Source organism: Microsporum canis, genomic scaffold (genome assembly GCF_000151145.1).
Source record: "Microsporum canis CBS 113480 supercont1.9 genomic scaffold, whole genome shotgun sequence".
NCBI lineage: Eukaryota > Fungi > Ascomycota > Eurotiomycetes > Onygenales > Arthrodermataceae > Microsporum > Microsporum canis.
In genome coordinates, this window is record NW_003299161.1 from 346,402 (window position 1) to 359,948 (window position 13,547).

General features: G+C 49.7%; 4 protein-coding genes across 4 annotated transcripts; 1 reads left to right on the forward strand and 3 right to left on the reverse strand.

Moving 5' to 3' along the window:
* Window positions 1-635: 635 nt before the first annotated feature.
* On the reverse strand, window positions 636-1,170 carry MCYG_08599 (uncharacterized protein; the record flags this gene model as incomplete). Its single annotated transcript, XM_002842722.1, has 2 exons — window positions 636-948; window positions 1,013-1,170. 2 exons carry the CDS (start codon window positions 1,168-1,170, stop codon window positions 636-638), a joined length of 471 nt encoding a protein of 156 aa, XP_002842768.1.
* Window positions 1,171-2,264: 1,094 nt separating this feature from the next.
* MCYG_08600 (conserved hypothetical protein) lies at window positions 2,265-4,398 on the reverse strand (the record flags this gene model as incomplete). Its single annotated transcript, XM_002842723.1, has 3 exons — window positions 2,265-4,055; window positions 4,116-4,347; window positions 4,388-4,398. 3 exons carry the CDS (start codon window positions 4,396-4,398, stop codon window positions 2,265-2,267), a joined length of 2,034 nt encoding a protein of 677 aa, XP_002842769.1.
* Window positions 4,399-4,873: 475 nt separating this feature from the next.
* MCYG_08601 (conserved hypothetical protein) lies at window positions 4,874-5,706 on the forward strand (the record flags this gene model as incomplete). Its single annotated transcript, XM_002842724.1, has 2 exons — window positions 4,874-5,245; window positions 5,425-5,706. 2 exons carry the CDS (start codon window positions 4,874-4,876, stop codon window positions 5,704-5,706), a joined length of 654 nt encoding a protein of 217 aa, XP_002842770.1.
* A 102-nt stretch (window positions 5,707-5,808) lies between these two features.
* MCYG_08602 (nonribosomal peptide synthetase) lies at window positions 5,809-13,230 on the reverse strand (the record flags this gene model as incomplete). The annotated part of the gene is made up of 4 exons (XM_002842725.1): window positions 5,809-5,864; window positions 5,950-12,706; window positions 12,773-12,941; window positions 12,983-13,230. 4 exons carry the CDS (start codon window positions 13,228-13,230, stop codon window positions 5,809-5,811), a joined length of 7,230 nt encoding a protein of 2,409 aa, XP_002842771.1.
* Window positions 13,231-13,547: the final 317 nt, after the last annotated feature.

A 13,547-nucleotide genomic window follows, 5' to 3' on the forward strand; every position in this document is an offset into this window, starting at 1 on the left:
TCCTATAGATATCAACATCTACCCCATAGCTGTCCTCTCACTTTCACGTAGCACTTACATATCTGCCTTTGTAGACACTTTTCTTGATAAATATGTACTCTCCCGGTTCAAGCAGAAGAACAAAGTAAACACTACATGATATCAAGAAGCAGGCGAAAGTCTTCTCGTCTTCTCCTTCCCGTATACTTCCATCTTGTGACGTCATGTGCCACTCGCGGAGTTCTTCCATATGTATATAAAAGGGAGTACTAGAGGATAGATGGAGAGCTCAGTTCCATGGTAGACGGCGAGCTAGACCTCAGTTATCTTCGTTTGTCACTGGCGGGTTGCCATAGCTGACCCAGACGTAGATATATACATACTACTGCACACTATGGATGTAGACTGCAGGAGTTGTTACACATCTCGAGTATTATGTTGAAGAGTAACTATTATAACCGAGATTTAAACGACTGACAATCTGTTCGATGCAAAAGCCAGCGTGAAAAAGGGGGGTATAACATGCAATTTAAATCAAAAACGCCGCAAGGGTGAACCAAGTAAACCAATATCAGAAACGAGAGAATAAGCCAGCACCAGAATCACAGACACTCTTAACTCCATTCTCCTAAATGCACCAGAGAGAATTCCGGCTATCACATCGCATCACCATCCATTATCTCCATAGTAATACCCGTCAGGCCGCATTTCCCTAAACTTCGACGGCTGGCACGTCCTATACTGGGGCTCTCTCGGCTTTCTGCTTCTAAGACGAGGCAGTTCGTAGCGGCGCGGCCTCTGGGAGACGCGGACTCGCTGATACTCCATCCTATAATGGTAGTGGCTGTAGATGGAGAAGGCTGGGCCACCCTCGCAGTACGGACGGTCGCCGAAGTTGCCCAGTTCCAGCCGAGAAGGGTAATCGGAAAAGAGGTACGTTGATCGTCGTTGGAGTCGACATGGCTTCTTCTGTATCCCACGGCGTGGCTCTATGAGCGTAAAGCGAGGCAGACACTTGCATACGAGGACACACTGGCACATCTTGACGGCCTTGCGAGGAAGTGCTGGATTGGCTGTCGACGTCGATGGCAGAAGCTGGTAGTGATGTACTTGGCTTTGGTATGATATTCTGTTTGTCCTATAGTTCCTTGTGTGAGAGAAAGGGTATACAAAGACAGCCAAGAGAGACATGTACCTCGATATAGCGTTTGTATATATATGGTCTCAGGTATCTTCTAACGAAGGGACGGGGGGAAGGGAGACGGTTAGCTGTCTTCAACGGGCGTGCTGATAACTAGTTATATAGTTTAGATCTATATATCTGGGCCGTGACCTGTTCACTCGGGGTATAACGATGACTTGAGTGAACCGGGAAGAGCAAAACGACGAGGTCATCTAGTTATTTATATCAGAAGATGCATGGTCACTCTTCCTACTACATTCATCTTTCATGTTTAGCAGAAACTTGCCATTCCGCTGGCGGAGCACGTTCTGCCTGTCCATCGCCAGCTGTCTGTCTGTGTCTCCAGGCAGCATAGCGGTCGTCCAGCGGTCGACAAGGGTAGATATATAGAGAACAGCCTCGTCGAGTGCCCAAAATGCGGCGCATCCTCTATCTAGACCCGTCCTACAGTGTATTTTGCATGAAATAATAGTTTATCCGCCGTGGTTGTGATGACATCACGGGTCGATGGTTTCTTTTTCTTCTTCCATATCAGCCACAGACTTGGAGAGGCAGTGCAAGGGGGACCCAAACCAGTTGATGACATCCAGTCAACTTACCAGCCAAACCAGTCAGTTAAACTGTCTCGTGGATTCCTTGCATGGACAAAGTAAAGTCGCTTATGGTCGCTAGGCATCCAACCACTTCCCGCGCGTGGGTGGATCTGAACATGGCTTGTTGTCCAGGGGAGCGAAGGGAAGAAGCCCGATAGATGGAGACTGGCGAGGCTTAACTCTTCGGTCCTGCATGAAAGAAAGCATATAGAACTTGTCTTCGAGCATCTTCTAGACGATGCCGGTAGATTCGGCATAGAATCCCTGCCTCTCTGTCGGTTGGTGGTAGCCCTTCGCGATGATATCAGATGAATGTACCAAAAGTCAGGACATGCCAATATAAGAAAACCATGACGACGTTCACCGTTCCAAGATACAAGTACAATCAATAAAATAGTCGTAGAGAAAAAATTAAACAGAGACAACATAAAAAATAAAAACAGGTGCACGCTTCCAAAGTAATTTTGCCTGACTCCAGAATCCTCCCTCGTAGTCGTACAGCTGACCGTCTACGCGATCTCGTCCGTCTCATGATGGTGCTCCCCCATAGTCCCTTCGGTAGCATGGAAGGCGTCGCCAAACGCAGAGTCGTCTAGGCCGCCCATGTCAAGGCCGCCGACGTCTCCTTGGTAGTCCGCCAGAGCTTCGCCGGCGGTGTTGATGTTGTCATCTTCAAACTCCCCCGTGGTTCCAGGCGTGGCTCCGGACGTTGTAGCATCTGCGGCGAGGACGGGAGCTGGTGTCCCCTGGAGAGTTGTGTTGGGCGCTCCACCAGCCGGCTGCTGTGGGTTTGCGTTTACCCCTGGACCGACGACCTTGGATGGAGACGAGGAGGATGCCTGGCCATCTCTATTATTCACCATCACCCAGTCTGCATCTCCTTCGGCCAAGGCGGCATGTGATGGAGCAGAGTCGACACCGCTCATGACCACGTCTTCGCTGGTCTGCGGCGCCGCAGCGGAGGGCTGTGGCGGTGCGGCCGGTGATGGCATCGGCTGCGAGGCCGTTGATGTAGGGACGTCTTGTGCAGACTCCGCTTCAACGGTGGAACTGGTTGCTCTGTCATACTGAGCATAGGGTGCTGTGCTGATCAGGTTGGCCTCTGGTGCGGCGAGCTCGGGAGGAGGCGGAGGAGCCTGCTTTGCCCGCTCCTGTAGTCCCCCTTTCTCCAGACACTTGATCTCGGTGATGGGGACAACCGTCCTCCCCCAGCTGGCCTGTAGCCCGTTGACAATGTCATCTACCTTCTTCTTGAGCGGCTTGTCGCTGTAGTCGACGGGCGACATTCCCTCCTCGTGCTCTGGGCGCAGACGGCCCTCAACCCTCCAGATCTCATCACCGACGTCCGACGGGTCGATGGCGGCGTCTCGAAGGTTCAACTCGGCCTCCCTCAAGGCCGACAGCTTCTTTATCTTCTCCAGCTTGCGGGCATGCTTCTTTCTCATGCTTTCCATCTCCGCATTCATCTCGGCCAACCGTTTGGCGACAGCGCTGGCAAAGTCTTCAGCCTTCTCGGGGTCCATCTTGCTGGTAGCTGGCGGTGGTCCATCGCTGCCTTCTCTGGGATCTTTGCGCTGGGATGCCAACGTGCCAGGAGTGTAGAAATAGCCCTTTGTCAGGCTCTCCAGCTCACCCATACGGCCGAGTCCAAGGTCGACAGGCAGGATCTGGTCCATCCGATAAGGTGAAGCGAAGATCTCCTCCATCCATTCGTGGTGGTTCCGGTAGCGCATGCGACTGATGTCTCTCGGCGTGAGCGCATCGAGTATGTCTCCCGTTGACACTTCTTCATCGTCTAGAGAAAAGTCCGTGACAGCAGGCACCCCAGGCGCGGGTCCGGGCCCTCGCTGGGTGCGCGGGATCTTTGCCTGAACACCAGGGTAGCCGACGACCGGCTGCTGTTGCATGGGCGCGTGGGGAGCCTGCTGGCGGGCGATCATCTGCGCAGCGTAAGCCTGCGGATAGGCTTGCTGCTGTCCGTGGGGGGGCAAGTTGATCGTGGGCCAGTTGTTCCTGTCGTGGAGCATGAACTCCTTCCTGGCCAGCTGTCCCTGGCTCTGGATGTAGCGGCGCTGGCCAAGGACGTTCTGTGTCTGGGGGGAGACGGGGATGCGCGACACGGGAAGCTGGTCGATGGAGGGTGCTTTGCTGTACCAGACAATCCACAGAGACGGATCGCACGGTGGGAGACTCGGATTGGGCGTCTTGAGGCCGACCAGTCGAAATCGTCGCCGCGAGTGTGTTGCCATGTTCTCGTTTGGCGGGTGGTACCCCGTCCGGTGCATGTATACCTCGAGAATCTTGCGCAAAAAAAAGGTCAGCAACGAACTTAATCGAACAGCCAGTTCGTCAATTCATACATAGCCGCGCACTTCGGCCGTGTAGGCCTGCTCAACGTCAGCCCAGACGTAGCCGTCACTGGCGAAGTTGGTTCCCAGGTGGTTCAACGGCTGCCATGTCAGCATGACGGTGCCGTCTGGCGGGCCGTCGATGTAGGTCCAGTGCATCGGCTGAAGCTCCCTCACGATCTTGGGCGCCAGCAGCAGATATTCTAGCGCCGTCTCATGGCTGAACGCCGCCGTGGACGGGTACCTGTAGGAGGACACGAGGTGCATGTGCGGTAGCTATAGACCTGTTAGCCATGGCCGTTGTATGGGCGAAGGTCGTCACTCACAAGCTGTGGAGGCACACCTCCGGCCGGGTCCTGCATCCTGGCCGCTGGATGTTGTCGACTCATCGGTGTAAACGGAATATTCTGTCTGTCTGTCTGAATATTTCGCTTCTTGACAAAAAGTTGTTGCGCTTCAAAGTCGCGATTTTGAGGTTTTGATTTTGACGTCGATGTCACGTGATGGGAAGGGGAAGAAGCGAAGCAGAAGATGAGAGGAAGATGAGAGGAAGATGAGAAGAGAGAGAGAGAGAGGAAGATGAGAAGAGAGGAAGACGAGAAGAGAGGAAGAGAAGGGAAGATAATATACTTGCAGGATGCCTATACGGTGAAAGGAGCATCCTTATAGCCCACGTATATATCCACCGTCACAGAAGCTCTCCATGGCCTTTTCTCAACAGATATCTACCAGACGTCCCAAGAACAGGCTGGATACCGATTCCTGGCACCATGAGTTCCATCAGGCCCAGAGTCGCCGTTATACAGAACTACTCGTCTGCAGAGCAAGGTGGTGGGCGTATGATCGAGAACATCTCCAGGCTTGTCCGTTGCTCGAAGCCCAACGCTGAGATCCATGTCTACGCACCGATCGATGGCGAGCCGTTCCCGGATCTGTATGGTTACGGCCTGGTCATTCTCACCGGCGGGCCTTTCAGCCTGCTCCAAGACGAGAAGCCTTCGTGGGTGACGGAGACCTTGGACTTCATCAGGCATGCCTCCACGCATCCGGCTAAGCCGAAGCTCCTGGGTATCTGCTGGGGACACCAAGCAGCAGCCCTGGCCCTTGGTGGCTCTGTCGAAGAGCTCAAGACAGGTCCTTGTGTGGGCAGCCCCTCTTGGATGTCGGACGGAGATGACCGTGGCTGATGCAGTAGCTAGATTGGCGTTGAGACCATCTCGTTGACCTCGACCGGCGCAGCATTCTTCAATGCTGGATCGCTCGTACGTATCTATACAAGATACCTGACATCAGTCCAGGCCAACTGAAATACCCTTCTTAGAACATCCATAAAAACCACAGGCTTGCCGTGGTCGATGCCGGGCCTCGTCTCTCTCGCCTAGCTGCCAACCACGAGATCCTCACGTCAGAAGATGGCCAAATCGTCACCCTTCAAGGCCATCCGGAGCTTGATGCAGCCCTCTCCCAGCTGTTTGTGCACGCAGACGGGCTCTCGTGCTCTCTTCTGCCTGGGCTTAAGGGCATCCATGCGCCCCATGACGGCGAAGCCATTTTTGCGTCCATCATGAGATGGGCCATCTCTACAAGCGACGAGATATCTTAAAGTCATGTTCCTAGTTAGATATCGTTCAAGATCAATCGTACGTGTCGGTTCAGTTGTTTCAAACCACCGTAGACAGCATTTTTCATAGGTCTCAAAACAGGTTCAGACATCCAAAACAGGCCCGGACACTACGAAATGATCTCCCGATACTTGTAATGCTTGTTTTGTGGTCAGAGATAAAGAAAATATATAACTATGATCTATGAACTTGCTATACAAGATATTCGCAGGCTGTTTCCTCACTTGCCAGGCTTCCGATCACATCTCGGAAGTATCCAACCACATAATCTCCAGACGTCTGATCCATTACTTCGCTGGATATCGTCATGGTGATGGCCAACGTACCCCCAGAAGGAACGACAAGCACATTGGCCGTGGTGGAAGGGCGGTTTGGAAGGCTATACAGACCTGTTTCACAGGAATGGCCATCGAAACCACATGTCCATCCGCCGCTCGCAAAGTTCTGGAACCTCACAAAGCTCCCAAACGTTGTTCCGGCCTCCCAGGATGTGCAATTACGGGTGATGTCATCAAATCCAAGATTCCCGACAGGCATGGTTCGAATGTGTTGTTGCTGGACCTGATCAAGGAGATCAAATTTGTTCGACCCTGGAGTAAAGCGTACTCGCACAGGAATAATATTGAGGCATGGCCCAACTATGCGGTCTTCGTGCGGGATGCCAAACCCTCGACCATGTATGACCTGGCCAAAGACTACCTCGTTCAAGCCCTGCCCGCATCCACTTTGTTTCCGGGTTGGGGTAAACAACCGAGAGAGTGTGATTGCCCACGCCAGTTTGATCAGTGTTGCCATTGTGACGTTAGGCGGAGGAGAGACTGGTACAGTGTTTGCTGTTGCCGTCACCACTTTTGGTTGTTCTGACCTCATACCCGTTTTTGGCTTGTCTCTTCTGTCGGGTATATCCCGGTTGCGCGAAAATTCGTTTAAACTGGTCATTGGAGTCTTTCCCAGTACCTCCTTCCATATGCCGTAGATTTCCGGTGTCCTCTGACCCCGGAAATGTCGAATGTGGTCCGAAAACTGAGCACACGGTGTCAGTGGATTCCCGTTGTAGGCAGAAGTGAGATCACCGCAAATGGTACCCAACGAAATCCCATCGAATAACGCATGGGGTAACCGTAGGATTAGAAATGTCTTCAAGTCCCTCAAGGTTACAAACTGTACCTGGAATCCTGGCTTGCCATTTATAGGTACTTCCATGGCAAGAGAATCGTCTGCGCAGTGTTGCTCTAGGTTTTTGATGTCCGAATAATGAATAAAGCTGACTGGGGAATTTCGCAAAATCAGCTGTACGACCGACTTGTCACCTCTTGTGTAAAAGACGGTACGTAAGATAGAGTGTTTCTGGACAAGATTATTGCATGCATTTAATAGGCGTTCCTGATTGACCATATCAGGCAATGAGATCCATAGATACCGGCTGTAGAAGCTATGGAGTGTCATCGTTTGGAATTCGGTGGCCGCAATAGCCTCTACAACATTATCCTCAATCTCCGGCGGCAGATCGCAAGGAATATTTCCATAAGCAATTTCGCAATGGGGTGATGAATCCATGGTTGATTCAGATAGTTCACCACTGATAGGCCGACTTCTAATGGATATGCTATCATCTCCAGCCTCTTTAGCACACTTTGAAGCTATTTTTGAGAGGGTTTGTTGAGTGAATATATCGGCGACGGTCAAGTGTAGTCCTCGGCGCCTTGCAAGCATGGAAACACGCATAGCTGAGATTGAGTCTCCCCCAAGGCCAAAAAAGTTTGCATTCATGGGTATCGTTTTTGCGTCCATGTTGAGAGCTTGACTAATTATTTGTTGGATTTCCTGGCCATGCACAGTGGTGGGAACTTCTACTTCTGGGAGAGCCCGGCTTCTCAATTGATATTGCTCCAGCCTCTTCAGTGGCCAGCTTGTGGATTTATCGCGGAGCAGACGCCGATTGACCTTCCCAGACAATGTGAGAGGAACATCAGTAATGGGAATAAAGAATGATGGAAGCATGTATGCTGGAAGTAGCTCTCTTAGAGCTGTTTCCAGTGATTCAATAATCGAGTAAAACTGGTTGTTTGGGAGCCCAACCACTTCTAAACCACTAGTCTCTAACGATTCACCGGTCAGGGGCTGTCCCCAGTCTCCATTAGTCTCCGGACAAATAAACGCAATCAGTGAGACTCGATTGTTTTGCTCTGGAACTTTGATACACTCCACAGTGGCGGTTCTGATGGCTGTGCATGAAGAGATAATGCTATGTTCAACCTCTCCCATTTCAAGTCTCTGCCCATGAAATTTTACCTGATTGTCTTTTCTTCCGACAAACAGAAGGGAACCGTCCGATGTCTGTCTCACAAGGTCTCCCGTTTTGTATAGTTTTCCGGAGTATGGACGGACCTGAGCAAGCCACGGCGGACAAGTAATGAAGACTTCGTCTGTCTTCTCAGGATCGTTGAGATATCCAGCCGAAGCTATGGGGCCCTCAATGACCAACTCACCAACTGTACCAACAGGGACCAGCCTATAGTGATTTGATGGATCAGCTACCCAAGAAACAGCTCCGGGGCTTTGGCCAAGGTCGGAGTAGTGAGTGTCAGGAAAACCCCGCGATATATGGGAAACAACGGTACATTCAGCTGGGCCATAGATCCCGATTAATTCTACCTTATGGGCCCATATATCCACAATGTGTGCTGTTAGAGGTTCACCAGCCGATCCCAGAACTTCCAATGTGGGAACATCGGACGGCTCGAACAGGTTAATCACAGTGGGGGTGAGAATTGCCCAGGTTACTTGGAGATCGCATGCCGCTTTTGCTGGATTCCCCCTTCGATCTTCTTCATTGGGCACACAGATACATCCTCCCGCAGCAAGAGTAAATAGGATCTCACCAATGCTTAAATCGAATGCAAAGGATGAAAAATGAAAGACGCGACTCTTAGGGCTTAGCATTGCATAGTCGCGCATGACAGCTGCAGATGTGCTGAGTGCACTGTGTTGAAGTACAATGCCCTTAGGCTGCCCAGTAGATCCTGAGCTGAAGACGACGCATGCAGGAGCATCTGGGGTGACAGTTGCAGTTATCGGCTTAGGTTCCTTGTCGGTCGTCTGTCTAACTGAGCTCATTACATGAGCCTCGAGGTCAAACATGATGACTGGGAGTAGAAGATTGTCACTTATATGGGCATGTTCCTCATGGGAAATGATAATTTTCGCATCTGCCATAGAACACATCGTTCGCATCCTCTGAATAGGATGGGACAGGTCTAGTAGCAAAAAAGCAGCTCCAGTTTTCAGAACTGCCAGGATGATGACTGCAACCCAGGGTGATCTCTCTAATAAGACAGGTACAAAGTCTCCCGGCTTGATCTCTCTGTTTATCAAATCCTGTGCAAGCCTATTGGAGTAATTCTCCACCTGAGCATATGTCAGGTCTAAATCATGAGAGTGAATAGCTAATGCGTCAGGTTGGGCAATACATAATTGCCGAATGCGATCATGTATGCAAGTGTTCACAGCCTTCGGGAGAAAACGATTCCATTTCCTCAATATAGCCATATCCTCTGGAGGTACTAGGCTAACGTCTGCGATACGCATGGTGTCATATGCCATAAGCTGTTGGATAACATGTGACATCTGCCTAAGAATACTATGTCCGGCAGCTGGTGCTAGAAAAGCAGAATCAAAAGCTGCTGTCATGGTAATTTCATTCTTCCTTGGACGGCATATTAATACCATCGGGTAGCTGGTATAGGCTTTTGCATTTTTAGAAGAGGATGCTGAGTTAGCTCTTTCAAATATCGCGGAAGCGGTTTGCTGCTCATACGGTTGCACAACAAGTAAGTTTTGGAAATTGCATGCCTCAGCAGCCTCTCTCCCAAGTTGTCGAATACATGACAATCCTGTTTGTTCATAAACCATCATGTTGACAAATTGGTCTTGAACCTGCGATAGCCCCTCACGAATAGGACGATTTGTTGGCAATATGATGCGCACAGGTAGTGTCGCCAGAGTTGGCCCACTAAGTTTATCGATTCTATCAGTGTTTGCGTTACGGCCACTGACAGTGGCTCCAAACACCACATCTTTGCTGCCTGTTTGGTGCCATAGGATAATCGCCCACGCGAGCCGTAAGATGGATGACAGTGTATACTTTGTGGAGATTCCGGCATCAAGTTGTAAGCTATGCTCCAGGACCACCGTCTCGGACACATTTCCAGCTTCGGCTTTGCTAGATGCCCTAGCTGGGAAATGCTCCACCTGGAGGTTAGAAAATTCCCGACGCCAGAAATCCTCAATAGAATCACGGCATTCATGAAGAAGGTGCTGGATGAACGGGCTGAAAGGCTGCGTATAGAGCTTTTCCCCGGTATATGCGCGCTCAACTTGTGCCATGACCAAGTCAAGAGACCATTCATCAAATATCGAATGATGAATATCTAGCCGGAAGGATTCTTTGCTGTAATAGAACCGGACAAGTGGACCGCTATTGATATCAATTTTTATCAATTCGTTACTATCTTCACAGCCAGTGATATCAATGACGACTTTCCACGGAATATCTGTCTTCATGACGACCTGGAAGACACCAGATGGTATTTGTACGACTCTAGTCCGAAGAATGGGGTTGTTAAACCAAGCTGCCTTCCACGCATCTTTGAATTTCTCTTCGTCGAGAATTTCAGCCAACTGCCAAGTGTAGCTACCAATATATGCACGAGGGTTTTGCGCCGTCAATGCTATAAACCCTTTCTGCATGTGCGTGCATGGGTATACATCCTCAATCTGGTCAATTTGCAGCCCGTATTCTTCCATAATTGCACTAAGTATTGACTGGGGGTCGTCTATCAATGAGAAAGGGGCAGGTGCCAGTAGATTAACAGGCTCGTTCTCTTCTTCAACTAGCACGGATGCCATGTCTGACAAGGTCGAAAACTTGAAAATATCGGACACCGGTATAGCAAAGCCTTTCTCACGAAGGCTGGCAGCCAATTTAATTGCTGCAATGGAATCACCGCCCAGCCGCAAAAAACAATCGTAAAGCGCAATGCTTATTTCTTTGATGCCTAGAATACTGGCCCAAGATTGGATGAGAACCTTCTGTCTGGGAGTGGTTAGGTCTTGGTTGCCATTTGGATCAGATTTATCAAACTCGCTCTTCTTGTCGGAAAGCTCTTGGGCGGCTGTTTCTTGTAAATGGAGTCGGTCAATTTTGCCTGATGCTGTGAGCGGCATATTTTGCAGAAAGATGAAATCCCCTGGAAGCATAAATGCAGGTAAGTAATGTAAAAGGTGTCGCTGGAGTGTTACTTTCAGGTCTTCAGTGTCTTCCAACTTCTTTGACCCTCTGGACATATCAAGCCCCAAAAAGGCAAGAAGCTTGCTGCTGCCTTTTGGTCCACTTTTTACAGCAATGACAGCTACATGGAGAAACCCGTGATCGGTGACTTCGGCGCATGCTGATATGTGATGCTCAATCGCTGTCAGTTCGAGTCGCTGTCCGTTAATCTTCACTTGATGATCTTTTCTTCCTACAAACTGCAGCGAGCCGTCAAGGTTGTACCGCACCAAATCACCAGTGTGGAAGGACCGCTGCAGCCTTGAATGGCTTGTGCCATATTGTTCACGAATCCTTTCCTTGAACTTTGGTTTTGACGTGAACTGCTTCTCAGTTCGTTTTTTGTCGCCCATATAGCCCCTTGCAACTGATGGACCCTCGATAACCAATTCCCCCAATGCGCCAATTGGGGCTAGTTTATCAGGCTGGTCAACCGCAGCGACCCATAAAGTTGAGCCGCAGCCAAAGCCAATATTTCCTGGGGAACAATTCTTTTGGATGTCTGACGCCAACGCTGCTATTCCAGTACTTTCACTGACCCCATAGGCATTGAAAAGGCGCACGTATTTGGCCCAGCTTGAAATGTGACTGTCGGCCATGGACTCCCCTCCAAGAACTAATGCTTGAAGGCTTGGACATGATGCTGGAGTAAGGGTACTGGCCATTGATGGCGTTAGGCTTGCTAAGTTGACAGAATAGCGATTTATGAACCCAGACAGGTTGTTGACGCGCTCAAACTCGGAAGGTATGCAGATGCACCCGCCAAACATAAGTGTAATAAGCATATCGCGATTGCTCACGTCAAATGTGTACGATGCAAACTGTAGCATCCTTGTCATTGGGGTGACGTTAAGCGCTTTGCCATTAGCCATGGCCATCGAGTAAAAGGCAGAATGCTCAGTGATTATGCCTTTCGGCGTACCGGTGGTGCCCGAAGTGAAAGTTATGTACATGGCGCTTGACGTTCCTGGTTCTACCGTTGGCTGTGAGGAATCATTACTAACAGGTATTGAGTCCAGAAATTCACAGAGATTCTCTCCAATAGGAATAACATTTTCGGCGAAATGCCTGGCGAGGTTCTTATGTATTGGTGAGCATAGCGCAACTTCGGGGCGTAGGGTCGAGCATAAGTTGCGGCTGTAATGTATTGGATGGGAAGGATTGAGGAAAAAATAAGCACCACCAGCTTTCAGAACACCCAGCAGGGAAACAACCGCCCATTTTGATTTCTCAAATATAAGGGGAACAAATACTTCTGGACCGACCCCAAGGCGTTGAAGCCGGACTCCCAGGGCGGACGATAAGCTATTAAGGTCTGCATAGGTAAGCTCACCATCCCAAGCCGACACAGCAACCGATTCTGGCTGTGTAGCACATACTTGGGAGATTATGTGGTGTACGCATTGTGCGGGAAGTGTTTTGTCATTTGATGCGCTGTTCCATTGCAATAGACGGTGTATGTCCGCATTGCTACATATATCGAGCGTTTCAATTAAAGAGTCAATATTGAATACTATTTGCTCAGTAGCCTTGGCTACCGTTTCTGCAATCATTGTAGCAAAATCAGTTGATATAACTGAAGGTTTGTGCTGGATCCCAATGATTGGATAATCTGCCGTTGTCTCCTGCAAGTAATAGACGGCGACATCAAACTATATTGAAGTTGTTAGTAGTGTAGGAGTTTCTTTTGGTTTGCCTACTTCTAGGCCAGTAATTACCTCGCCGAGGTCATCCTCGCCTTTTTGTTCTTCGCTAACATAGACAAGAGAGTTGCATCCGAGGAAAGTGGTTCTATTTTCCTCATTGGACCGTTCAAACCGTATATCAAAGAGGCTCTGCACAGGCTGTGAAGGCGAAACATGGCAGAAGCATCTTTTTGATTTAGGACTATCAGTCAAAACTCAAGAAGCTTATCCTGATTTACATACCTTTTTGACTCCAGACAGCTAAAAAAGACATCGTTAGAGCCTGTATAAGACCGAAGCGAAACTGACCATGCAGCCTGAAGAAGTTGCAAGTGATTCTTGTGTTCCTGCTCTAGCCACCGGGCAAGACACTTGGTACTTAGGCCTGTACACGGAACAGTGACTGTGGCTATTCGCGTTTCACTGCATTGAGAATCCCGTCGAATTGCAATCTGAGGGGTAAACAACGGTAATACGGAGGGGGTGGCCATCGAGAGAAATTCTGAAGATGAACTCCACTCGATTGATCACTACAGCCGAAGAGAGTGAGTGATATCCACAAGTAGTAAATAGTCGACATCAACCTTTAATATCCATGACTGTTTGCTAGCCTGCTCAACTGTTTTTAAAATGGGTACTTCGTGATGATGAAATTCATTGAGGCGCTCAACATAAGCCTACAGGAGCCGCATGCAAGGTAGTTGTAGGAATCCATGTTGAACACGTTGGTATCAGGATATCTCCCTGCCACGAGTGCAATGAAACCCCCTTGGCAATCAATCCATCTAAGATACATATAAGTTCCCCG